This window comes from Cryptomeria japonica, chromosome 1 (assembly GCF_030272615.1).
Source record: "Cryptomeria japonica chromosome 1, Sugi_1.0, whole genome shotgun sequence".
In the NCBI taxonomy this organism is placed as follows: domain Eukaryota; kingdom Viridiplantae; phylum Streptophyta; class Pinopsida; order Cupressales; family Cupressaceae; genus Cryptomeria; species Cryptomeria japonica.
The window spans coordinates 712212196-712239748 of record NC_081405.1 but is presented as its reverse complement, the minus strand read 5'-3'; the positions used below and the strand labels follow the sequence as shown (position 1 = coordinate 712239748).

The window sequence follows — 27553 nt, the reverse complement described above, 5'->3', positions numbered from 1 at the left end:
TCAACAACCTTCTCAATATCCTTGTAATATTGCCAACACTCACTGGTAAGGTGTGACTGATAGAGAGAAACCGCTAGTTAAATAGAAGTGGGCATTTTAAAGTTAAAAAATGAAAGGGGGCTAACAAGATGATGATGGAGGTGAAGGATTGGGTTGAAAAAAGGGGTTTTTAGATGAATGTGGTGGTGATAAATCTGGTGATGAATGAAATGAAGGAGAGGAGGCAATATTGATGGCTCATCTTCTTCACCCATCTCTTCTTAAATAGCCTCTAATTTCTCTCTCTTTATCTCTACATATTCTATCAAGGTTTCTCCTACTTTGAGGGTCTTCATCATCATCTCCTCCATCTCCCACTATAGATTGAGAGCTAGTTGATGGTGCAAAATGGGAGAAGGATTTTTCTTGTCATTCTCTTTTTTATGTATTTTATTTTATTTTAGGAGGATTTGTACTTAATTTTTAGTAGTATTATTCAACAACCATTCCTATATTCTTCTAAGTACCTCTACTATTATTTAGTTTTGCATATGGTGAAAATGGATGATGAAAATAACAATATTGAAAGGCTAACAAAGATCCAACCACAAAAACCCTAGCCTAACAATGAAAAATATCCACCATACACAAATGAAGATACCTAAGATCATGAAAATGAACAATAACAAAATAAGATATACCATTCACATGTCAAGTAGGGTTTTATTATCCATTTTCTCCTATCTCCATTGATCTTGTTTGATATTATTGCTCTCAAGTTTTATATGTGCACAAGAGCTCAACAAAGAATGGATTGTGGTTGATAGATTGATCACAAGAAGGCTTGGTTGCATAAGATTGATTAGGTCATTAGGGTTGATAATGAAGGAGAGTATCCTCTTATATAGAAGTCATTGTAGGAAATTTATGGATAAGATTGAGAGGTGTAAAGGTAAATGGTCGGCTAGGATAAAAGGGTAGGTAGAGGAAATTGGAAAATAATGAGAGGGTAGGTGGTGTAGGAATTAAGAGATAAATTATAAGTGTCCAGGATTTAGAAAAGGCTAATGAATTAATTAAATAAATAAAGATTTATTTAATTAATAGATGAAGTGGGGTCAATTAAATAAATAAAAATATTTATTTAATTAGGAAAGGAAGATTTAATTTAAATAAATAATAAAATTTAGTTAAATGAGGAAAGGCTTAGAAGAGGATTAATGAAATAATTAAATAAATAAAAATTTATTTAATTAATAGAAGAATTGAGATCAAGTAATTAAATTAAAAAAAAAATTTATTTAATCAAATGGGACAATTTTAGGTGTATACAAGTTTAAATTACTCACCTCCTAATATTGTAATTAATGGGAAATATATGTTATGTCTAGATGTAATTGAAATGTATAGGATCCACGAAATTTGAATCCCCTTCTCTAATCCTTGGATATCCCAATTTAACTTGAAAGTTTTACTTTACTATAATAACAATATTATCTCCTAACCTCACATTCATTGTCACAATCAACCCAATAGTCTTCTATCCTAGAGAGATTGCAGAAACTACAAAATAGTTGCAAGTTATTTTTAACATATTCTTTACTATCAAATGAAAATATCATCTCAATGAAATGCATGATAGTTTTACTGAATATCTGCATTAGATAATGATCTACAATAGTAGTGAGATAATCTAATAAGAAAAAGGAACTACTTCCTTCCTATTTATCTACATATTTTTCTTAATTCAATTGAAAAAAAATATCACTCAAATACCTAGGTAATTTGCATTGGAACCCATTAAAACCTCTAATTATAATGTAGGTGAATCTTTGGAACTAGGTTAAATAGATCCTATGATTAGTAGCTTTTAGAGATGTTTTCATACTCATATAGCCCTAAAGTTATCGGACCACATAAATTGTGAATGCATTTTTCACTCTTGAAACTTTTATAACTATTCTCCAATTAGAGTTGTGGATAGTGATCATTAATATGAGTTAGCTCATGAAGTCTATCCCTAACAACTATGCCAGTCTAGGTCCTCATGTCATTAATTACATGAAACACATATGAAGATATAAAATATTTATTAAGTTGGAATAGGATTATTTTCTTATCAATATTATCACTAACTATGCTTCCCCACTCTATTAATTGCTAACATGAATGATGCAATACTAAACAAGTACATACATTAGTTGAAATGGTGCACATACTCATTGCCAATTTGTCTATTTATAAGCATGAATATGTCAACTATTCACCTAGTCCAATCATAGGAAGGGATAAAACCTCCTTCAAGTTAAGCTAGATAGATTTATGGTCTCCTCCAACTGGGATTTACACTATAAATCCACCCTCAGTGCTCTTCTTAGAATGGTCTCAAATCACAACCCTCTACTTCTAGATTTGGCGAACAAAACTACAGGGGGATCCATCCCCTTTCGATATGAAATCATGTGGGTTTCACACCTAGACTTCACGAGTTATATCTAGAACTAGTGGAATACCCATGTAGACACCTAAAATTGTCCTAGCTTAATTAATTAAATATTTTTATTTATTTAAATTATCTTGCCCTAAATTAAATAAATATTTAATTTATTTAATTAGTCCCACTTCTTCTATTAATTAAATAAATCTTTATTTATTTATATAGTTAATTCATTAGCTTTTTCTCTTCATGACACATGTCATTTATCTCTTAATTTTTGTTTACCTACCCTCTTCATATTTTATTATTTCTTATACCTACCCTTTAATCCTAGCCGACCATTTATCTTTTCACATCTTAATCTTATCCCTCTATTTTCCAAAGTGTCTTCTATATAAGAGGATACTTTCATTCTTTCACAACCCTAGCTACCTAATGCGTCTATCAAGCCTTCTTGCGATCAAGAGACTTCACAACCACAATCCATTCTTTGTTGAGCTCTTGTGCACATACAAAATCTCAGAGAAAATATATCAAACAAGATCAATGGAGATAGGAGACAATGGAGATCAAACCCTACTTGGCATGTGAATGGTATTATTGTTTCAATTTGTTAATTCACATGTTCTTAGGTTTCTTCATTGGTGCATGGTGAATGTTTTATTGTAGAACTAGGGTTTGTTGTGGTTGGATCTTTGTGGTTTTGCAATAGTTTGTCATCATCATTTTTCACCTAACACAACCCCTATCTAGGGTAATGTCATGTATAGGACATCCTAAAGAATGAACATCAGAAGGAATAAAGTCAAAGGATGGAATAGGTTCACCTTTGAAGATATTTTTACAAAGAAGAAAGACATAAATACCTAGTTAACAACAATACATATGCAAATTGCTAATGGAGACCGGTCTAAAACTTCACAGATGGAGGAGGAGAATTTAAGAGGAAAATGGGAAGAGAATTTGAAAAGGGAGGAAGTTTACTAGAAGAAAAATTCCTAGGTCCAATGGCTGAAAGAAGGTGACAAGATTTTTGCCTTCTTCCACAGATATGCTCTTAAACATAGGAAGAGGAATACCATCCAATCCCTAATGGATGAGATGAACCACACTATTAATTATGACCTCCAATTGGGTAATATGGCTTCAAAGTATTTTTTAATGCATACAAAGATGGAGGACTCAACTTTGACCCTATTCTAGATGTTAGCTATTAAATAGCTTGCCTACAATCTCGAGTAAAGATGACAATGCTCAATTTATGGAACTTGTTACCAAGGAGGAGGTTAAGACTACTACCTTCTCAATGGGTGTATTCAAAGCACAAAGACCGGATGTCTTTCCCCCAACTTTCTTCTAGGAATTTCGGGATATTGTGGGGTATGATCTAATACCAAATAATAATAATATAAGATAGTATCATAAACAAGTGTCCCATTTAGGTAATTAATGTTATTTTTAGTATTGAGTCAATAGTGGAAAGTTAAATGTTTGGGCTAAATAAATATAATCTACTTGTATACAAAGATATCCACATGGTCTATAAAAAGGAGATGAAATTTAATAATTTTATTTTGAAGTCAAAATGTAATACTAGAAATAGAACAAGCAAAAAATTCAGTTTAATATTTAAAAAAAAAGGATGACAAAAACAATTAGGGTAACATATAAATCATGAATAGAAACTTAAAAAATAAAAGATAATAAACCTAAGCATTTAGCCTTATGATGTGATAGCTTTCCCATGTGATATACTTTTTAGTACTTTTAAAAGTTTGAACCATTTTGTAAGTTTATCCTAAATTAACATCTATAATAATAAGTATTTCAAATCATTTGTTGACTCATAAAAAACTTAGCAACCACTATAAAAGTACTAATGCAACCATAACTCGTAAAAACCCTCAGAAGAGTCAACCGACTTATGCAGCAAAAGTGAAATAACGAAGGCAGTAAGAAAACATGACAAATCCATATAAATAGATCATATTCAAGCCATAGAACTTCCGGCTATCATCCGGTAATCATCAGATTATCATCAAAGAATGTTTGGTAGTTAACCAATTACATGCAGGCTTCAAGCCAGATACAATCCATTGGGACTCTAAGAATCAACCGGATCACAACATGTGAATCTCAATCCTTATTCTCAGTTCTACTTCCTCTGCCCTTTTCAAATGATTACATAACGTCATATTTATACCCACCGAAACATATTCGGGTCCACCTCGAAAGATTACATTCACCAATGTAGGAAAATGAAATGTGTAATTAGGTCGACCCTAAGATTTAAGAAATCTTTTCGAAAAATTACAACCAAGTGATGTGGTTTAGCAGGAAGGTCGACTACATGCCAAAGAACATCAGACAAGACCCAAGATGGATCCCCATGCCAAGAATTGCACCGGTAATGAAGGAAAAGCAACCGGTAAGCACAAGAACTATCCCAAGAACCCAAAAATAGCCAACCGGGAGCGATAACTAAACGAAGAAGAACCCAAATGAACTAGAAATGTGGAATCAACCACATGAAACCACCAGGAAACTACAAACAAGATTTGCCACGATGAACAAATAATTACCGGTACAAATCGGTAAGAATACTGAAACTACACAAAGAACTAAACAAGAAAGGAAATGTTTTTGGTTGATGCAAGATTGCTCATCGACCGAGGATGCTCCTCCATTAGAAAACCCAGGAGGAAAAAGATATTCCATGAGAGGCAACTCATGAACATCTAAAAGGATTTGGGATGAATATACCATGCTCATTTATGATGCAGACATCTTCTTTGTGTGCCAATATTTGTTCTATCTCTCTCGGTGCTTCAACCGACTTCTCTAACCTATGAATCTCTTTGTTTCACTTTCTTTGCTTCAGATATGTACATTGGCTTTATTTCTACAGTTCTAATTTAGTTCTGCCACAAGATCTTATCCAGTTTGTTACCATCAACTCTTTGTCATCCGATTCCATCTATCCATCAGACTCATCTGTCAGATCCTTCTGCCAACTCATGTCACCCTCCGGTATAATCTATGCAACTAGTTCTATCAAATATTTCTTCAAAACCTCCAGCCTAACCTCTGCAACTGATTCTATCAGAGCTTTCTTCAAAACCTCTGGTATAACCTCTGCAACCAGTTCTGTCAAACCTTCTGGTATAATCTCTACTATCAGTTTCCCGCAACTTTTCTTAGGACTCAAATTCTTCACCTCCTTCTCTTTCTCCTTCAAAGAAATCAATGTGAAATTTTGCCCATCCTTTTCAATAGTAACTAGGTTTCTTCTACAGTCATAAATAGCTCCTCTATCATACTGCCAAGGTCTTCCTAACAAGACATGAAAAACATTCATAATTGACACAATATCACATAAAACTCCATCTCTAAAAGGTCCAATATTGAAACTCACCCAACACTGCTCCTTTTTCTCTACCTTCTGATCATCTTGTAACCAACTTATCTCATAAGGACAAGGATGCTCAAGCCTCTTCAACCCAAGCTTCTCAACCATCTCCTTAGATACTAAATTATCAGTATTTCCACTATCTACAATGACCTTGCAACACTTACCACTTGATTTGCATACTGTTCAGAAAAGACTCCTCCTTTGAGTAGATCCGGTATCCTTTCTTCTGAACATAAGGGATTCTCCTTGCTCCAGTGCACAATTAGATCCAATACCATCTGGTTCTTCACTTTCCACACAACTTCTTATCATTCCTTGCTTACATTCATAGGATCTATGTCCTATTTCTCCACACTTGAAACATTTGCCAAGAAATTCTCCACTAGTACTACTACTACCTTTCCTCGGTATCTTCTTCTCTAGTTCTTTACTCCACTTAGGTTTTGCATCCTCTTCTTCAACTAGTTTCTTCATACTATCATTCATCTTGAATTTCTCCTTTCCCTTATTCAGTTGTCTTCTTCTCACCTTCTCCTCAGCCTTCAAAGCATATTGGTAAGCTTCTTCAACTATTGAAACCTTCAACATACTCATCTCATCTTGAATGTTAAAAGCAAGTCCATTGATGTACCTCACCAATTTTTCTTTGTCCATCTCTCTATGTCCTGATTTGATTACTACCTTGTACAATTCCTTAGTATATTCCTTCACCGTCATGTTTCTTTGTTTCAGGCTCTGCAACTTCTTGAACAACTCTAGTTCATAGTCTCTCTGTATGAACTTGGCCTTCAACCTTGCAACCATCTGTCTCCACCGAGTGATCTTCAATTCACCATTCTCCACTCTATCTTTCTGCAACTCTTTCCACCACAAGGCAACATGCCCTTTCAACTTAGTCTGTGCCAACCAGACTCTCTGCGGGTCCTTGACATCCTCAAACTCAAAGTAGTCCTCCAACTCTTAATCCAATCGATCATATCCTTCGGGTCCAGCATTCCAGAAAAGTTAGAAACCTCAACTTTATGCATTTTACTTGCTTGTGCCACTTCTCTTAGGAATCTTTCTGGTCCTTCAGCTTCCTCGAGCTCTTCATTGGTTTCCTCATATTCATCCTTAGAATCAGGGTTTCTTTGCAAACCAGCCAAAGCATTTCAGATTTCATTCTTGAAGTCTTCCATCGTCTACTCTACCCTTCGAGGCTTTGTTCTCCTTGGTGGCATCTCTCCTTCCACTCCAGCGAACTGCCTCAACTCAGTGATCTGACTATTAGTTTGAATTGCCTCCCCTCAATGATCTATTGAACACCCATGCAACCTTCCTCCAATCGGTGATCTGTCCACCTCAAGGAATGCCACAATGCTCACAAATGGTTCTTCCACCAGCCGGTCCATAACCAACTCTGATACCAATTGATGCAACCATAACTGGTAAAAACCCTCAGAAGAGTCAACCGACTTATGCAACACAAGTGACACAACAAAAGCAGTAAAAAAACATGACAAATTCATATAAACGGACCATATTCAAGCCATAGAACTTCCAGAAATCATTCAATAATCATTAGATTGTCATCAAAGAACATCCAATAGTTATCCATTTTCATTTAGGCTTCAAGCTAGATACAATCCACTAGGACTTTAAGAATCAATTGGATTTGAACATGCAAATCTCAATCCTTATTCTCAATTCTACTTCCTCTGCCCTTTTCAAATGATTACATAACATCATATTTATACCCACCAAAACATATCTGGGTTGGCCTCAAAAGATTACATTCACCAATGTAGGAAAATGAAATGTGTAATTAGGTCAACCCTAAGATTTAAGAAATCTTTCCAGAAAATCACAACCAAGTGATGCGGTTTAGCAGGAAGGTCGGCCACACACCAAAGAACATTAGAAAAGACCCAAGATGGATCTCCATGCCAAGAATCATGCTGGTAATGAAGGCAAACCAACTGGTAAGCACAAGAATTATCTCAAGAACCCAGAAACAGCCAACCGAGAGCGATAACTGACCGGAGAAGAACCCAAATGAACTAGAAATCTGGAATCAACCACATGAAACTGCCAGGAAACTACAAACAATATCTACCACGACGAACAAACAACTATTGGTACATACCGGTAAGAATACTGAAACTACACAAAGAATTAAATAAGAAAGGAAATGTTTTTGGTTGATGCAAGATTTCTCATCGACCGAGGATGCTCCTGCATCAAGTACTAACACGCTGTTTATGCCACTATTCATTAGACTAAATGAAAACTTTAGATTTAATTTTGAGGAATTACAAAAATGTCCTATTATAATCATCTATGAAAAAGACAAAGTACGTAAACCTAAATAAAGATGACACATTAATAGCACCAAACACATCAAAATAAATATAGTCCAAAACCCCATAATACTTATGAGAACTAGAATAAAAAGAAACATAGTGTTATTTTCCATGTATAAAATATTTGCAAAAGTCAAACTCAATATTACAATCATCAAGGTATTGAACAAGTCTCTTATTTTTTAGGGATTGTAGACACTTTTCACCAATTTAGCCAAGTCTATGTTGCCACAACATTGTCTTCTCAGTTGGGAGATTCATCTCCAAAGCATTAGAACCTTTAGGTACTTAGAAAGCATGACCATCAGATGTAGATACAATAGTCTTCTTCTTTGTTTGATCTGATAATGAGGATGAAGAATCCAAATCCCTTTTCTTGGACTCCATAGAAGCACTATTGCACTAAGTTGTGCATGCATCTAACTTTATACAAAGTGCCTATCCAAAAACCCTTAGCAAGCACCATAGAACCTCTAGTCATCTTGAATCCACCTTTCAATAAACTAATCTACACTCACACACTGCTTAGCTTTCTATTTGAAAGAAGGTTTTGTACCAAATTGGGAATATGCAATACACCATCAATCCCATTCACTCTAATATCAAGGAATCATATCTTGACTCTTCCATGGACAACAACCATTAGGTGAGAGTCATCGCCTAGATACGCCTTCCCACCATCATATTCTTAATAATTTGAGATCCAACCCCTATCAGAGGTCATGTGGATAGAAGTGCTTGAGTCAATTAACCACATATCTTTTGATGCATGTGTTGCCAAAGCTACAAAAAAAGCAACCACATCATATTGAGAGGATCTATCAAAATCAAAATCAAAGGGTTTCTTATTTTTCTCTTTCTTCTCCTCTTTACAATCTTTTTGAAAATTGTCAGATTTACCACAATTCTAGCATTTTAACTTATATTTTTTACCAGGTAACTTAGATCTCCCTAGTGCCTTTGATTTTCCTTTCTTGACCTTGTTTTTTGCTTTATTCATTGATCTACCATGAGAAACTAGAGCCTCCTTAGGCATATAAGAAGATTTCCTCTACATCTCTTCAAACAACACCAAAGCAACCACATCCTCCATCTTGAAAGTAGTTGTTGTGATTCCAATAGCCATCACAAGGTGATCCTATGAGTTTGGCAAAGAACATACCAAGAGAATTGATTTTTCTTGATCATCAATCTTGATACCAACAAAGTTTAGTTGGGAAACCAACATATTGTATGCATTCATATAATCTGCAATGAATCCTCCTTCCTCAATCCTGAGAGAATACAACTTCTTCGTCAAAAAAAGATTATTTACCAAGGATTTGTCTTGATAAATGTCAACAAGATTTTTCCAAAGCTCAGTTGTAGTCCTCTCTTCATGAACATTTAAGAGAATAGAGTTAGCCAAACATAATCTTATCAGGCCCTTGGCTTTCCAATCCATTGTATCCCAAACATCTTGAGCTATGGTTTGAGGCTTTGATCCAGCTATCACATGTTGAAATGTGGCGACTGATCAACAAAGTACTGTATACTCAGCATGTATCCTCGCCGAGGTCTGGGGCCGGGCCAGGCCCCAGGTAGGGGTTCGGGGGTAGGAGCCCCCAAGAAATTTTTTTTTGGGGTATTTTTTTGATGAAAACCGACATTGTTATAAAACCCTAAAAAGGCCGACTTTGTTTTTGCCCTAAAAACACATGTTATAAGCGGTAGGGATGCTTAAGGCATTGTAAGGTTGATGTAATATTTTTTGTTGGATAATAAGAAAGATTAGACGGCTGTGTATGGTGGACGTAACCCATTCTGGGTGAACCACGTTAAATCTCTGTGTTATCTGTGTCCTGTTTTATTTTTTTATCTTTTGTATTTAAATCTGCATATAATTGTTAGTTCATATTTGCTTCAGATCTATTTGAAATCCTAACAATTGGTAGGACTCTTAGATTTGAGTGGGAGCAATGGAGGATTCCAAATTCAAGGTCGAAAAGTTTAATGGCCAAAACTATCAGTTATGGAAAATGCAAATGGAGGATTACTTGTATCAAAAGGATTTGTGGCGGCCATTGGAAGGAAAGGCAAAGAAAGCGACCACAATGTCAGATGAAGAGTGGGACATTTTAGATAGAAAGGCACTGGGATCCATTCGATTGTGCCTTGCACTGTCTGTAGCATTCAATATAATAGAAGCAAAAATGACTGTAGATTTGATGGCGACATTGGCAAAGTTGTATGAGAAACCCTTGGCTTCGAATAAGGTATTTCTTATGAAGCGTTTGTTTAATTTGAAAATGAGTGAGGGAGGATCTGTAGCAGAGCACTTAAATGAATTTAATACAATTACCAGTCAACTGTCTTTGATAAAAATTACCTTTGCAGAAGAGGTTAGGGCTCTCTTGATTTTATGTTCTTTGCCAGAAAGCTGGAATAGCTTGGTTATGGCTGTAAGCAACTCTGTCTCTGGTAAAAATACTTTGGTATTTGATGATATTGTTGGTGTTATCCTAAGTGAGGAAATGCGAAGGAAAAGCACAGGTGAGACTCCAACATCATCGGGTAGTGTTTTGAATGTGGAGAACGGAGGAAGATCAAAGGAAAGAGGAAAAGGCCCTGGGAATGAGAAGTCACAAGGGAAGTCAAAGAAAGGACGCTCTCAATCTAGAGGAAAGAAAGATTGCTGGTACTGCGGAAACCCTGGTCATCTAAAGAAAGACTATTAGTCTCAGAAAAACAAAGAAGGAGACAAAAATGAAAATGACAGTAAGGAAGCTAATATTGCAAGTAATACTTTACAAGATACTTTAATCTTATGTTTGGATAATGTTAATGATTCCTGGGTAATAGATTTTGGGGCTTCATTTCATGCCACACCCCATAGAAAATATTTTCTAGATTATGTTCAAGGTGATTTTGGATAGGTATATTTGGGTGATGATGAGCCCTGTCAAATTGTTGGAAAAGGAAAGATAAAGATCAAGTTGCAGAATGGAAATGACTGCTTTTTGCAGGAGGTAAGACATGTTCCTAACTTAAGAAGAAATTTAATTTCTGCAGGGCAACTAGGTAGTGAAGGTTGCATAGTTACCTTCTCAGACAATATCTGGAAGGTTAGTAAAGGGTCATTAGTAGTAGCTAAAGGTGCGAAGGTAGGCACATTATATCTGTGTACTGGTAACACTTACTCTACCTTAGTTGCTACAATTAAAGTTACTGCAGGGATAGCAACAATAGATGTTGCAAGAACAGATTCGATAATGTGGCACCATAGGCTTGGGCACATGAGTGAGAAAGGGATGAAAATCCTTCACTCCAAAAATCTATTGCCAGGACTAAAGAAGATTGATTTAGAGTTATGTGAAAACTGTGTTTATGGCAAACAAAAAAGAGTCAGATTTCTCAAGGTTGGGAAAGAGAAGAAGAGTGAGAAGTTAGAGCTTGTGCATTTAGATGTACGGGGACCAGTTTAGGTATCATCTCTTGGTGGCTCTTGTTATTATATTATTTTTATTGATGACTCAACCAGAAAAACATGGGTATATTTCCTAAAACAAAAATCAGATGTTTTTTGAAACTTTTAAGAAATGGAAAGCTTTGGTTGAGAATGAGACAGGAAAAAAGTTGAAGTGTCTCAGATCGGATAATGGAGGTGAGTATTGCAGCAAAACATTTGAAGATTACTGCTCCTTAAATGGGATTAGAAAGCAGAAGATAGTTCCAGGAACTCCACAAGAAAATGGTGTGTCAAAGCTTTTGTCCATGTTGATAAAGAAAACAGAACCAAGCTTGATGCTAAATCTCAAAAATGTACCTTCATTGGATATGGGATAGATGAATATGGCTATCAGTTATGGGATTTTGAAAATAAGAAAATAACTAGAAGTAGAGATGTTATATTCAATGAGAAGGTTATGTATAAAGAACAGATGCAGGAAAAGAAGCATGAACAAGACAAGCAAGAATATGTGGTGTTGGATGAGATTCCTGAAAATTAAATGCCACAGGTACCTGATGCTTAGCAACAACAGAATGTCCCACAAACTCCTGCAAGTGTTAGACATTCTATGAGGTCAAGTAGAGCCCCTGAAAGATTTTCTCCTTCTTTGTATTCTATATTATTAACTGATTTTGGTGAACCAAAAGACTATGAAGAAGCAATGCAGGTGGATGCCAAACAACAGTGGGATCTAGGCATGAAAGAGGAGATGGACTCCTTGATGAAAAATAAGACTTGGGACTTAGTCCCTTTACCTGTAGAAAAAAGAGCCTTGCCTAACAAATGGGTTTATCGACTGAAAGAGGAGGAAGGAGGTCATAAAAGATATAAGGCCAGACTTGTGGTAAAAGGTTTTGCACAGAAAAAGGGTATAGATTATGATGAAATATTTTCTCTAGTTGTAAAAATGACTTCAATTAGAATTGTACTTAGTCTTGTGGCTGCAGATGATTTACATCTTGAACAATTAGATGTGAAAACAACTTTTCTCCATGGAGTTTTGGAGGAAATTTACATGTTGCAACCATAGGGATATGAGGTCAAAGGTAAGGAGAACTTGGTGTGCAGGTTGAAGAAAAGTTTGTATGGCCTAAAGCAAGCACCCCGACAATGGTATTTAAAATTTGATAGTTTCATGGCTGAACACGGTTATCATAGATGTCATTCTGATCATTGTGTATATTTTAAGAGATTGGATAATGGCAGTTATATTATCCTGTTGCTTTATGTTGATGACATGCTTGTTGCTAGTTCTAACATGGAACACATAAATGATCTTAAACAGAAATTAGCCAGGTCATTTGCTATGAAGGATTTGGGTGCAACTAAGCAAATTCTGGGTATAAGGATTACATAGGACAGGAAAAATAGAACCTTGAATTTGTCCCAAAGTGAATTTATAAAGAAGGTGTTGAAAAGATTTAACATGCAGGATGCAAAAGCAGTTAGTACACCTTTGGCTAGTCATTTCAAATTGACTAAGGAGATGTGCCCAAAGGCACAAGATGAAGTAAAGAAAATGTCTAACATCCCGTATTCATCAGCTATTGGCAGTCTGATGTATGCAATTGTATGCACAAGGCCAGATATTGCACATGTAGTGGGAGTTGTGAGCAGGTTTATGAGTAATCCGGGTATGGAACATTGGAATGCTGTGAAATGGATCCTTCGGTATTTGAAAGGAACCACTACAAAGGCATTATGTTTCAAAGGATCTAATGCTGCTCTGAGTGGATTTGTTGACTCTGATTTGGCAGGTGATATTGATTCACAGAGAAGCACTACAGGGTATGTTTTTACTCTAGGGAGAACTGCAGTCAGTTGGATTTCTAGGCTACAAAAGTTTGTTGCACTTTCAACCACTGAAGTTGAGTATGTTGCTGCTACAGAAGCCAGCAAGGAGATGATTTGGTTACAATGTTTTCTGGAGGAATTGGGTCAGACACAGGAGGATCGCCCATTGTATACTGATAGCCAGAGTGCCATTCATCTTGCGAAGAACTCTTCTTTTCATTCAAGGACAAAGCACATTCAGCTCAAGTACCACTTCATCCAGACTGTTTTGGAGGAGGGTCAGTTATGGCTTGAGAAGATTCACACAAGTGAGAATCCTGTCGATATGTTCACGAAGGCAATTCCATAGGAGAAGCTGATTTCTTCATCAATTTTTGTTGGTCTTCTTGATTGATAATTGTGGAATTTATACCAGTCGAGTCCTAGTGTTTTATCCAGCAGATGCTGCATGTATAGTGGTGTTGTGTAGTATCAGTCTCCAAGTGGGAGATTGTTCGATGTGGAGCCTGATCAGTCTCCAAGCGGGAGATTGTTGAAATGTGGTGACTGATTAGCAAAGTACTGTACACTCAGCATGTATCCTCGCTGGGGTCCAGGGCCGGGCCGGGCCCCGGGTAGGGGTTCGGGGGCGGGAGCCCCCAAGAAATTTTTTTTTTGGTATTTTTTTGATGAAAACCAACATTGTTATAAAACCCTAAAAAGGCCGACTTTGTTTTTGTTCTAAAAACGCATGTTATAAGTGGCAAAGATGCTTAAGGCATTGTAAGGTTGATGTACTATTTTTGGCTGGATAATAAGAAAGATTAGACGACTGTGTATGGTGGACGTAACCCATTCTGGGTGAACCACGTTAAATCTCTGTGTTCTATGTCCTGTTTTATTTCTTTATCTTTTGTATTTAAATCTGCATATAATTGTTAGTTTATATTTGCTTTGGATCTATTTGAAATCCTAACATCACATCCCATAGGTCTCTAGCTACAAGCATGTCCTCCATTTTGAGTTTCCAAAACTCAAAATTGCCACTATTGAATTTATCCATCTCTATTCTTATGGATGTGTTCTCCAACTTGAACTTGCAACAAGTTTATGAAACTTTTCCTTGCAAAACTTCCATTGAAATAAGATCTACATAAAAAGAACCTACACCCCACCAAGGGTAACAAAGTTGGCCAAGCTCTAACACCAACTAAAAGGAAAGTAGAGTGTAGAAACAACCTTCCTAATTTAAATCCCACAAAGAGAATATAAAAATTTCTTTGCAAACCTCAAGCAACTTAGAGATTAAAGATGCACATACATTAAAAATTTAGATTTAGCACATAAAACTATAACATAGAATTTATGTTGGAAAACCCTTTCAGGAAAAAATAAATCACACTAAAGCACATATCTATTTGTATTATAGTAAAAAAATATTACAATAAAATGCACAAAGTATATGCTCTTGCATGTGTCTTCAACTATGATACATAAATCTAGAGTAAATCTGGTAGCATAATGACTTCACATAATAATGCAACATGAATCCTACAAAACGACTAAGTCATAAACATTTTATACATCTCCTTTCTAGGCACCCAACTATTCCACATGTCATCTCCACAGTCTTTGAATGCATGCCAATTGCTAGCCAACAATTGTCATAGGTCCAAACCAACCCATAAGGCAACCTTCCAATCCTATAGCAGCACGCAACAACATGCAAGGCTCCAAAATATTATTCAATGCAACCAATATTTATGTCTTACATGCTAGGCATCACAATTGAGAAAATCTAGCCAACTATTAAATTAGAACTTTCTATTTAAATCCAAATCTATAGCCACAAAGAATCTTTCCAAATCCACGCCAAAAGATAACTCCAAAATATCGCCATGTGTCACCATAGCACTCATTTGAGAAGTTTTCATAAAAGCTTCTCTCCAAATGAGTGCCATTGTGAAGAACCTTTTAATTCTTAAAAAATGTGATTGTGAACAATTATCATTTAATTCCAATATTTTTTTATTAGAGAATGATGAATCCCTAGATCCTATAGTCAATAGTTAGTGGGAGACATCCTCTTTTAGAAATTAGGTTGTGAAGGAAGAATTTTAATAGTGAAGATACGTTCTTATGAGTCATGTAAAAAGTATTATATTTTTAATAATTAGTAAATAAAAGTGATTGTGTGATGAAATTAAATCCAAGTCAAAACTTAACATTTTAAATGAATTTTTAAAATGATTATATATTTAATCATAATTTTAGTTAATTATGATTTGTATTATCTCCATCTTCATTAATAACTTTGTAGAATCTTATTATAGCATTGCATACAAATCAAGTGTAGATTTAATGGCGTTCTTTTGAATTCCAAAACTTTTTTTTTTATTTTCTTTTAAAATAGTTTTGGTTATGAGAAGTAAGATTTGGTGTTATTCATATGTTTATTTAATTACTATGGTATCATTTAAATTTAAATTTTTAAATTTGATTTTTAGGTTGGAAAATAATTCAAGTTATACAAACGTGTCCTCTTTTTTTATATATAAAATTTTACAAAAACTTGGTTCGGGCGAGCATATCAGCAGAAAAAATATGCCCTTATTTTTCTTAAGTTAATTATAAGAATATCTTTATGTTTGTCACTTTATATTAAGCTTTTATTATGAGAATATTTAGGATTATTTTATTATTAGTATTCATAGTATTTGGATTTTTGCAGAGTTGATGCTTATAGGATTTATTTCTCTATTCATCACTGCTTTTCAAGGACCCATCACTCATATTTGTATTCCCAGACATAGTACGAAAATATTATTACCATGTAAAAAGAACGTGGAAGAGGATTTTTCTATAGAGAGACTTGCTCCAAAAGTTGGACACTGTGAGAGAAAGGTAAAACATTTATTTTCCTTACACATACTTTTACAATATAAATTCATTTTTACAAAAAAAAAAAAGAATTATATCTAATAACATATATATTAAAATTCGATATGAGTTAATTAAAAGACTTTAATACTAAACTTTATCAAAACTTAAGAAAAAAAGAAAATTTGTATTGATCTCATATATTATAAAATCATAATATGATTTACAATTCTACATTAAATTATTTTACTAAAAGAAAATAAATTAGATAAATTTATCCTAGGTTAGAAATAAATTAGATAAATTTAACCTAGGTTATGATGTGATCAAATTAAAATGACATTATAAAAAATGAGGGAATGAGAAATAATTATTACACAAAAATAGTGCTTCATTTTGATCATTAACTTATATTATTCATGAAATTCTAGATAGCATTTAGGATACTCAAAGAGAAGTAAATTCTAAAATAAAGGTGAAAAGAAACAATACTATTGATCCATATATTTTAAATTTTATTTTTCTTATATTGTACGTGGAGTATTTGGTTAATCCATTAGGTAATGGGTTTTTAGTCATATATTTTTCTTGTATTGATCTTTCAAATTAGATTTTTTTTTTTATAAAAGAGGTGTTGGATAAACATGGATTTTCAATTGAGTTTTTTTAAATGAGGATATTTATTACATTATATTTCATCTAAAAATTAGAAAATTATCATTGGATTGAGCAGAAATGTAATAAATTCTTATTAAATCTTTCTTTGTGATTAAAAATATTGTTGGTTCATCATAAATATTTATTACATTTTATTATAAAAATAATATAAATGTAGCTTTATAGAGTTGAGAATTGATTTTGTTTACAATGTCTCGGGTGATTATGAAGAAGGGTACCTTAGATATTTTTAGTGTTTATTAGTATCCTATTATAGAAAACATGGGGTTTCTAGAGATATATGTAGATCATTCATGAAGTCAAATGTCTTGGTGGTCCCTAAGAGGTTGATGCTCTAGTTTTCTCTACTTGAATTGGTTTGTAGGTGGAACTACTATTACATTTAGTTTTACTAGTTCTTGATCATGCAAACCAAGTGGTTTATTTTATAATACTTTATCTATTCCATTCTTTTTTATCCATTAGATATTTTATGTTATCTTTTTCTCAACACATATAATTGAATTTGCGATAGAAAATTTTGTAACCTCTACACATTTACATATAAGTCAAATTTTAATCACTTAAGGCATGCTCAAGTCACAAAACCATAGTTTTAACATGCATATTATTAATAATAATCTAATCAATTATGTAAATACTCATAAATATATACACAAGACATGATTGCATACAAAATTTAATAAAAAGAATTATATGTACATTCATATGGTGCTTGGACTATGCCTACTAAGGTAAGAATACATGTGTACAATGAGTATGTTATGTAATATCATTAACTTATCAACTTCTCCATTCTTGGAAAATGGCAAAGTTAATGAAAAGAAGTTAAAAATTGATCTTCATAATTCCAACACCAAGATTGTGAGAGTATGAAAAGGCATTAAATTATATATGATTTCCCATCACGACCTTTAGTCACCCACCTTTATCAATAGAAATCAACTATGTAATATTCTCCACCTCTAGGAATCTACTATCAATCATACACTGCCACTTGTACCTGGGAACCATCCTATCACATAAAGAACTTGGGAAACTGAAAAAAATTGATTTTAACATTGCAATTTATAAAATCCCATTCCAATGCCAAAGAAGGAATATCCCAAACATATACTTTGAATTGCCAATATCAAGAATTAAACTCCAATACTAGGTTTCTTGTAAGCTAGGTCATATATATTTATTAAATGATGCCCTTATTATTAAATTTATTCATCCTACAACATTTTAAATTAAAATAAATAAAATAAAAACTCTTTTGGTTGATGCCAAATAGCTTGTTCATGATGGATGCTCTTGCATCAAACATACAAGCTAGAAACAAAAGTGACCCTATGACTTCTCATGAGTTAGAGGAAAACCAATGTGATTTACCTTAGTTTCAAATAACTGGGATGAGTCTTATATAGGTCTTTCATGCCATTTTACTAAGTACTCCACATATTTCTTGTTTCTTGTACTTTTACTCACCTAGTTGTCCAAAGTTTCTTCTATATCTTCCTTCTCTAAAATAGGTGTTGGAATGTTCAACAATGCTCATGTTAATTATTCATTAATGTTTCCTTCATGATACTCTATCAAATTTGAAATGTTGAACATGGGTGAAATGTTAAGATCATTAGGAAACTCTACTTCATATGCATTTTCAGAATCATGCATACAAATTTACATGGTCCAAACTTCATTTTTAGTTTGTTATATGTTCCAACTAAAAAATCTATCATTTCTCAATTCAACCATAACTTCATTCCCAATCTGAAATTCCTTATGTCTCCTCTTCAAATTAGACTTAGTCTTATATTGAAAATTCATTCTATTGATATGCTTTCTTACCTCTTCATGTATGCTCTTCAATTTTTTAACAAAATATTTAGCATCTATAGTTTTATTGTCTTTTTTGTCCACCTTTCTCAATTTTGAAACATTTCATGGGTTGCTCCATAAATAATTTGGAATGGTGATTTACCTATGGTCCTATTGACTAAATTTTTGTATAGTTTGTGGTAGAATCAGATCCCATCCTTTTGTCTTGTCTCCAACCAATCTTCTCAAAAAATTTCCCGAACTCCTATTCACCACTATTTTTTGTCCACCAATCTGTCGGTGATATGTTGAATAAAACTTCAAATCTTTTTTTTTTTGCTCAATAAAATTCCTAGGCTAAAAGTTTATATTGATATTTAACAAAAACTCACATAGCATAGGGAAATTCCCTGTATTTGTCCAAAAACTATGGGTTACCTAAACTAGAGAAGACTCAAAATATATAGATCCCTTTCTAATAAAACAAAATTTTGGCCATAACAGCTGAGATAGATGAAAATACTGGAAATAGCATCTCGCAAGAGAACAAAGAAGATCAAAACAAAACTAGACATATTTGACCATTTGACCAAAGTAAAATTAAACCCAAGGAGTAGGGACATTAGAGGGACCCGCTGTTGGAATCCAAGAACACTGAGAGGAGGGGGGGGTGAATCAGTGTTCTACTAGAATAATCAATTTTAACCTTATTAAAACATGCATACACGAACTAGTATGCCGGTACATATAGAATTGAAAGAAGTAAAGAAACCAATAACCCAATCACATAAATGAATACCATAATACACAAAATTATACGTGGAAAACCTCAAAGAGGAAAAACCACAGTGGGATTTGTGACCCACAATATCAATCCACTGGCCATATGAAGAGATATTGCAAAATATAGGGGCCTGCACTTGTAGGAAGGCTTACAACCTAGAGCACACTGCTCAATCACAAAAGGAGCCTCATTGACTACATACAAATCCATACTACAATCCGAAGAAATGATTGAATTGCAAAGATAACATCTTCTATGCCTGAATATAGTTCCGGTTAAGCTATGTCTATTCCGGTCAAAAACCCTTAACCATATACCGAAATAACCCTTTACAAAAATATCCTCACATACATAATCTCTCTCATATATTTCGCATCTCCTTCATTATTTCCTTCCTTATGCACATTCTCATAATATCTCTATCAAAATGATCTAACTAACTGACCTATATACCCTTTACAATTTATCATGCCTTATGTCGGCTTACAAAGATAATTACAATATCAATATACATGTTGGCTAGATAACATAAATACATGAATATCAAAAACAATTGTCGATGCTAGATCCAAAAGATTTCGACCTCCAACATCGATAACCTGATTCTAAAACATGTTGGCCTGCATTTCTGGTAACCAAAGAATTCCTTCCAACCTGCTGGTGTCGGTGAAGTGTCTGTGAAGTGCCTACTGGTACACAACTAACTTAAAATATGAAGCCAAAATAAATTACCATGTTGCCATCAATGACAACATATTGAAACCAACCAATTGAGTGTCAATTGCCAACAATCTCCCCCTTTGGCATTGATGGAAACACTCATGTGAAAAATGATCATGATTTTCAATTTTTGGTTTCATCTTGAACATGCTCCCCCTGAGTTGAATATGCATCAATACAAAATACTCCATACTTCCATAGTTTTCCAGCTATACTCCCCCTAATGTATACAAATCCCTTTTTCTTTTTCACATCAATATCACCCCCCCTTTGAAATCAATGCCATAAAAGATACCCAAAAAAGTACCCAAAACCAAAAACCGGGATGAAGAATGAAAGATTGTACAATGAATATGTCCCAAAATACTTTATTGGAGCTGGATGTATTTGAAAATATCTGGAGTAGGCCTTCTCCAATAGCTCAAGATAGGTATCCCAACCAGATTTTAAAGCACTGAAAATAGATACAAGTCCACTTAGCATATGGCCAAGTGACTCTTTCTCATTAAGCTCTACCAGTGTGGGTTTGCCAAACAGATCTATACAGTCCTTCTTATGTACACTAAGTGAATCCAACTTGGGACTCACCAATCCTCTAAGACTTTTGGCTCTCCTTATGATTTTATCCTTTTCCTTTTCAAGAGCAAAAACTTGGGCTTCCAAAACCAAAATTTGACCATCTATAGATGTAGTTAATGAATTCAATCCATCAAAAGAATTGGCTATACCTACAATCTCCTCCTGAATATCCTTAATATTTTTATCTATCTCAGTTGTGAGAAAACCTGTATTACAACATACTCTATAGATATTAGTACACTGACTCAATGCATTATCTATCAATTTCAACTTATCATTAATCTTCTTCCTTTTAGACTCAATCACTTGATCAAATGTAGCTCTTTTTGCCTCTATGAACCTCTCTAGTGCTTGTGATGGGGAGGTTACTCAAAGAGAGCTATTTCCTTGCTTAAGGGCAGTCAAAGGTTATCCTTGTGGGCTTCATACTTTGTTCATATTGTCTTCTAGTCAATTTTGACACCTACGCTCTCTAGGAGTGCTCCCAATCTAGGTGTCCTCACTTGTTGCTCAAGCATGGTTAAGACTCGACAAGGTAAATCCAACCTTACTCTCTAAAACTCTTAACAAGTGCTTGCAAAGGGTGTAGTAGGTACTTGGGATGTTTTTAAAGGTCAATCAATTGGTTTTGTGTGAGTTTTTCATTCTTTTCCTCATCTCTCCTTCCTTTTCCTATTTTCTAGGCCTAGTAGCCCTAGAGCCCTAATTAGCCCTTCCTAATTGGTTTTTGTGGTTTTTCTCCCAATTTCTCCAAAGACCCACACAAACTCTTTACTGATCAAGATACCCTTATGGAATTAATTTCCAACTTCTGAATTTAGGAAACTCAGTCTGATCATACAGGTACGGAACCCGAGAAATGCTTGTTTTAGGTGGTTTTGGGCTTGTTTTGGTCTTTTTCCAAGGGTTAATTGTCTTCCTTGATCTTCCACACCTCCAAATTCACAAATATGTTCTTCCACACATCACTTGTTTATCCCAAACACTCTGCAACTCCAACCCTATTCATTCATGCAAACACTTGCATAATCTCATTCATTTCCTAATAGGGCAATGACTGAGCTCGCTTAGGAAATGATACTCATTGGCCTTTCAATGACCTCCAAAGGAAAACAAAAACTATATAAATTGTAAAAATGTTCCATGGATCAAGTCACAAGGTTTATTGAGTATAACTCAAAGGACTTCAAGTTGGAACCATGTCTGGGCCTCTCAAACCCTTGCTCAGGCCGATAGATTACAAAATTGGAAACTCAATTCAAACCTGTAAATAAACTAATCAAATTTCTTCTTGAGAACTAAAATAAAATTTACAAAACAACAAGCAAGGTACAACAATGCAATCAATCCATTAAGTATGGATTGTTGCTCTAATTCTTGACAATTGCAATGTAAAACTTCAAAAATGGTCTCAAAATGTATTCCAATCTACTCCAGGTGTTGAAAAACCTGATTAAATTGAGTCTCAAAGATTTTATATTCTATTCTTTTCCTAACTAACTCTCCATCGGTTCCCTAACCAACCCTTTGCACAAAAATGCAAAAAGTTGCTCAACATTGCAAAAAGGTGTCAAGCAACTTTGACAACTTTTGCCAAAAAGTGCATTTTTGCCTTACATGCTTGATTCTCTCCTCCAAACCATCTAAGATGAATAAAAACCATTAAATTGACATGTTCCAATTCCAAACACATCTATTCAAGGCATTTTTCATCAAAATGCAAGATTTTGCCATTTTAGGCTTACAAGGGCTTACAAGCCAAAATTGAGAAAATGCATTGTCCTAAGGACATTCAACCTATCAAAGCACTAAAAAAACATATTAAGACCTAAGAGAAGACTCTTATTCACAACTCCAAACCAAAATATGAACAAACACACCAAAATGTAGAAACTGGACTCAAAACTAGGTGCTCCTGCACCATACTCCCCCTAAGAAAAGAAGTCAAGTGACTCCTTGAGGCAACAAAGAAAATGGATTTCCATGCTTAGAGAAGTCTTCCTCGGGCATCCAAGTAACCTCTGATTCTAGAAGGTGTTGTCACTTGACCAAGTGCTCCATGTAGGTGGTATGCCTTGTTTTCTTCAAAATTTTAGAATCTAACACTTTCTCGACTTGGGGAATGGGTGCAATTGGTAAGGGCAGGTCTGAAAGTGCTTGAGAGACCTTTGAAACTCTATTATATTCTACTAGAAGTGTGCCCTTATACTGCACCAAATCTGCCACATTGAAAATGGGTGATAACCATATCATTGGGTAAGTCTACCTTGTATGCATTGCTGCCATGCTTAGACAAAACTTTGCAAGGACCTATCCTCCTCATCTGAAGCTTACTAGGGACACCTTTCTGAAGTCTTGCTTTGTTCAAATGAACCATCACCATATCACCAACAACAAATTGGATATATTTCCTTTTCTCATCCACCTTGTCTTTGATCTTTTGAGTAGTATCCAATAGGGTTGTCTTAACCTACTCATGAACCTCTTGCATTGTTTGGGCCATGTCCAAGGCATGTCCACTCTACTGTCCCATCTTTCCCACATCTCTGAGTTCCAAAAATCCTCTAGGATGAATGCCATACACTACTTCAAAAGGACTTTTACCAGTGGACCTATTCACACTATCATTGTAAGCAGACTCATCTTGATGGATGATCTAGTCCCAAGCTTGACCATACTCTTTTGTTAGGCATCTAAGTAGGTTCCCAAGTGTTCTATTGACCACCTCAGTTTGACCATCTGTTTGTGGATGATAGGTTGAACTGAAAGCCAAATTAGTACCTAATCTTTGCCACAAAGTCTTCCAAAAATGACCAATAAATTTTGCATCCCTATCTGACACAATATTGATAGGTAAACCATGAATCCTAATAACTTCTTTGAAAAACAAGTGAGCAATGTGACTGGGATCATGAGTGACCTTGCATGGAATAAAATGTGCCATCTTACTAAATCTATCTAGCACAACATAGATGTTATCAAAACTTGATTTGGTTTTTGGCAAACCAACCACAAAGTCCATACTTACACACTCCCATGACCGGTTGGGAATAGGTAAAGGCTGATAAAGACCAACATTGGAAGATGTACCCTTAGCTCTTTGACAAACCACATATTTATCCATATATCTTCTGATATCTCTTTGCATCTTAGGACAAAATTAGAATCTTTGGACAAGTTCCAAAGTCTTGTTCAAACCAAAGTGTCCACTCAAGCATCCATTATGTTTTTCTTGCATCAAGTTTTCCCTCATAGACCCTCTAGGCACACATAGCTTCCCTCCTTTGAACAAAAGGCCATCTTACAAGGTGTAGTCTACATACTCACTATGGAAATGGTTTCCAAATCCTTGGCAAACCTTGTAGGCAGAAGAAAAATATTCATCTTCCTCATACAACTTCTTGAAGCTATCCACTCCAATGCTTTTGAGCTGCACTTCTTGCATTGTTAGTAATCTCCTACTCAATGCATCAGCTACCTTGTTACAATATCCTTTCTTGTGTTTGATGGTAAAGTTATATGACTGCAAATACTCTACCCACTTAATATGCCTATGGTTTAACTTTTCTTGTGAATTAAGAAAGTTAAGAGCTTGATTATTAGTGTAAACCACAAATTCCTTAGGTAACAAATAATGCCTCCACTTCCTAAGTGATTGGACAAGTGCATACAATTCAAAATCATAGGAGGAATACCTTTTCTTTGTATCATTGAGTTTCTCACTAAAGAAGGCAATGAGTCTATTGTCTTGACTTAAAACTGCTCCAACCGCTATGTTGCTTGCATCACATTCAATTGTGAAGAGTTTGTCAAAACTTGGTAGGATAAGTACCGGTTGATTAGCCACCTTTGTCTTCAAGAGTTTAAAAACTCTTTGTTCTTCCTTTGGCCATACAATCTTGGTTCTCACACCTCCCTTGATTGTCTCAAGCATGGGTGCACATATTTCATTGAACCCTCTGATGAACTTTCTATAAAACTGAGCCAAGCCATGGAAACTTCTCACTTCACTTGCTTTCCTAGGTGTAGGCCAACTGATTATGGCTTCCACCTTAGAGGTATCCATCTTCAAATCACCTCTTGAGACTACAAACCCAAGATACACCAATTCCTGTTTCATAAACTCACATTTCTCCAAATTGATGGTTAGTTGTTCATCACATAGTTTACTCAAGAAAATTTCTATATGCTTAAGATGCTCATCTTTAAAATTCCTAAAAATTAAGATGTCATCTAAGTAAACAACAACAAATTTACTAATGTAATCCTTGAGTACTTCATTCATGAGTCTCATGTGCTAGGGGCATTTGTGAGTCTAGATGACATAACAAGTCATTCATAAAGTCCTTTTGTAGTCTTGAAGGTTGTCTTCCATTCATCACCCTCCTTTATTTTGATTTGGTGGTAACCACTCTCAAGATCTATCTTAGTGAAGTATTCAGCACCTCCAAAACAACCCATCAAGTCTTCAATTCTTGGGATGGGAAATCTATATCTGATAGTAATCTGGTTTATAGCTCTAGAGTCAGTGCAATGTCTCCAAGTACCTCCTTTTTTTGGAGCCAAAATGGTGGGTAGTACACATGGGCTGATGCTCTTCCTGATTAGACCATTATCTAGAAGTTCTTGTATTTTCTAGGCTATCTCCTTGTTCTAATCCGGTGTCATCTCATAAGCTACCTTATTGGGTAAAGGAGCTCTGGGTACAAAGTCTATTTGATGACTTATAGCGCATTGAGGAGGCAATGTAGTTGGTGTTCCATCACTAATGATTTCCTCAAACTAATTTAGAACCTGTTGCACTTCTTTAGGAATGCTCACCTTCTTCTCCTTGTTGTCCTCTTTTGGCTTCACAACAATGGATAACCCCACTCCTTCTCCCTCTTTGAGTGTGTTGATGAACTCCTTCTCACCAACCAGAAGCACATTAGGACCTTTGGATCTGCCCTCTACTTGGTCTCCTACGGACTGGATTTTGTAGGTGGTTCCATCTTTTTGGAAGGTATAAGCATTCTTCTCTCCATGATGTATTTCCTTTCTGTTAAACTGCCATGGCCTACCCAGGAGTAGGTGGCAAGCATCCATGGGTAAGATATCACATACAATTATGTCTTTTTAACCTCCAATGGTGAACTCAACCCAAGTTTTTTCATTTACAAGAACATGTTGCCCCTTGTTGAGCCATGTAACTATATAGAGATCACTATGTGGGATTCTTGGCAAATTGAGTTTACTCACCGCTTCCTCTGACACTATGTTGTCTGTGGATCCTGAGTCCAATACCATTCTACATACCTTTCCCATGAACTTACATTTTATTATGAACAAGGATCTCCTTTGGCTAGGTTCCTCCTTAATTGATTCTTTAATCAATACTCTCATTATCATGAGGTTCTCTCCAACCTCTGAATCCAAACTTATTTCTGATACTTTCATGTTTGCTACATCCTCTTGAGCATAATTTACTCTCTTCTCACCTCCTTGGGATGAAGAAGACTTGTCCAGGCATCTATAGGCCGGGTGTCCAAGTTGATGGTAGTTGTAGCACTTCATGGTGGTAAAATAGGACCCTCTTCCTGATCCACTAGACCTTCCTCTACTAGAGTTGCTAGATCCCCTTCCTCTATAGCTGCTCTTGCTATTGGAATCCCCACTTTTCTCAACCAACTTGGATTCCCCTTGGGATATTTGGTCTACACTTCTTCCACCAAAACTACCTCTCTAACCTCTACCATCTCTTCCCCTACCTCTACCTCTGTTTCTTTGTTCTTGTTTCTTCTTGCTCTTTTCTTCCACTCTTAGTGCCAACTGATAGCACTTGTGCATGGTGTTGGGGCATAACAAGCTTAATTCCTCTTGGATATTCCATCTCAAGCCATTTAAGTATATGGCTACCTTGATGTTCTCATCATCTACTACCTTGGATCTTAGACACAACTTCTGGAATTCCTCAGTTTAGCTGCTCACATCCAAGTCTCTTTGTCTCAAATTTTGTCTCCTCTTGTGCAGCTGGTTATCATATTCCTCAGGGATGTATGCCTCTTTCACCTTGGCTAACACACCCTTCCAAGTAGCTATGTGCTTCTTGCCCTCTTTTTGCCTCTCTTCTTGGATAAATTTCCACCAAGTCAATTCTGCCCCTCTCAATCTAGACTTGGCCACCTTCACCTTTTGTGCCTCACTGATTCCATCACATTCAAAGTGATTCTCCAATCCCTCTATCCATTCCAGGACTACCTCTAGTTTCATTTTTCCACAAAAAAGTGGCAATCCTTCTAGGGATTTCCCTCCTAAGGCTTTAATTGCTTTAAGGAAAGGTTTTTCAAGTAGAATAGGGTCTAGTTCAGGAGTCCTATCCTCTTCTACCACTTCTTTGCCCTTCCCTTCATTGACCTTAATTGTCACTTTCTCAGTTTTGTCTTCAACTACGTCTAGTTTTCTCTCCAGCTGTAGTAATCTTTCTTTGAGGAGCCTATTTTATTCTTCTTGGTCTTCTACAATATTTGATAAATCTTCATTGTTCACCATCATTAAACTATTCTCTCCTAGTGATTAGTGTCTGTCATATGTTGGCTTCTCCCCAAATCTTTAAAGCTCTGATACCACTATGATGGGGAGGTTACTCAAAGAGAGCTATTTCCTTTCTTAAGGGAAGTCAGAGGTTATCCTTGTG

General features: G+C 35.3%; 1 protein-coding gene across 1 annotated transcript in view; it reads left to right on the top strand.

Moving 5' to 3' along the window:
• Nucleotides 1-27553, top strand: part of LOC131050391 (MLO-like protein 13) — a 151935-nt gene that overhangs the window by 31777 nt on the left and 92605 nt on the right. Inside the window, exon 3 of the mRNA XM_059211996.1 lies at nucleotides 16165-16337. Within this exon, the coding sequence (XP_059067979.1) occupies nucleotides 16165-16337 (173 nt within the window). The remainder of the gene's footprint in view (nucleotides 1-16164; nucleotides 16338-27553) is intronic.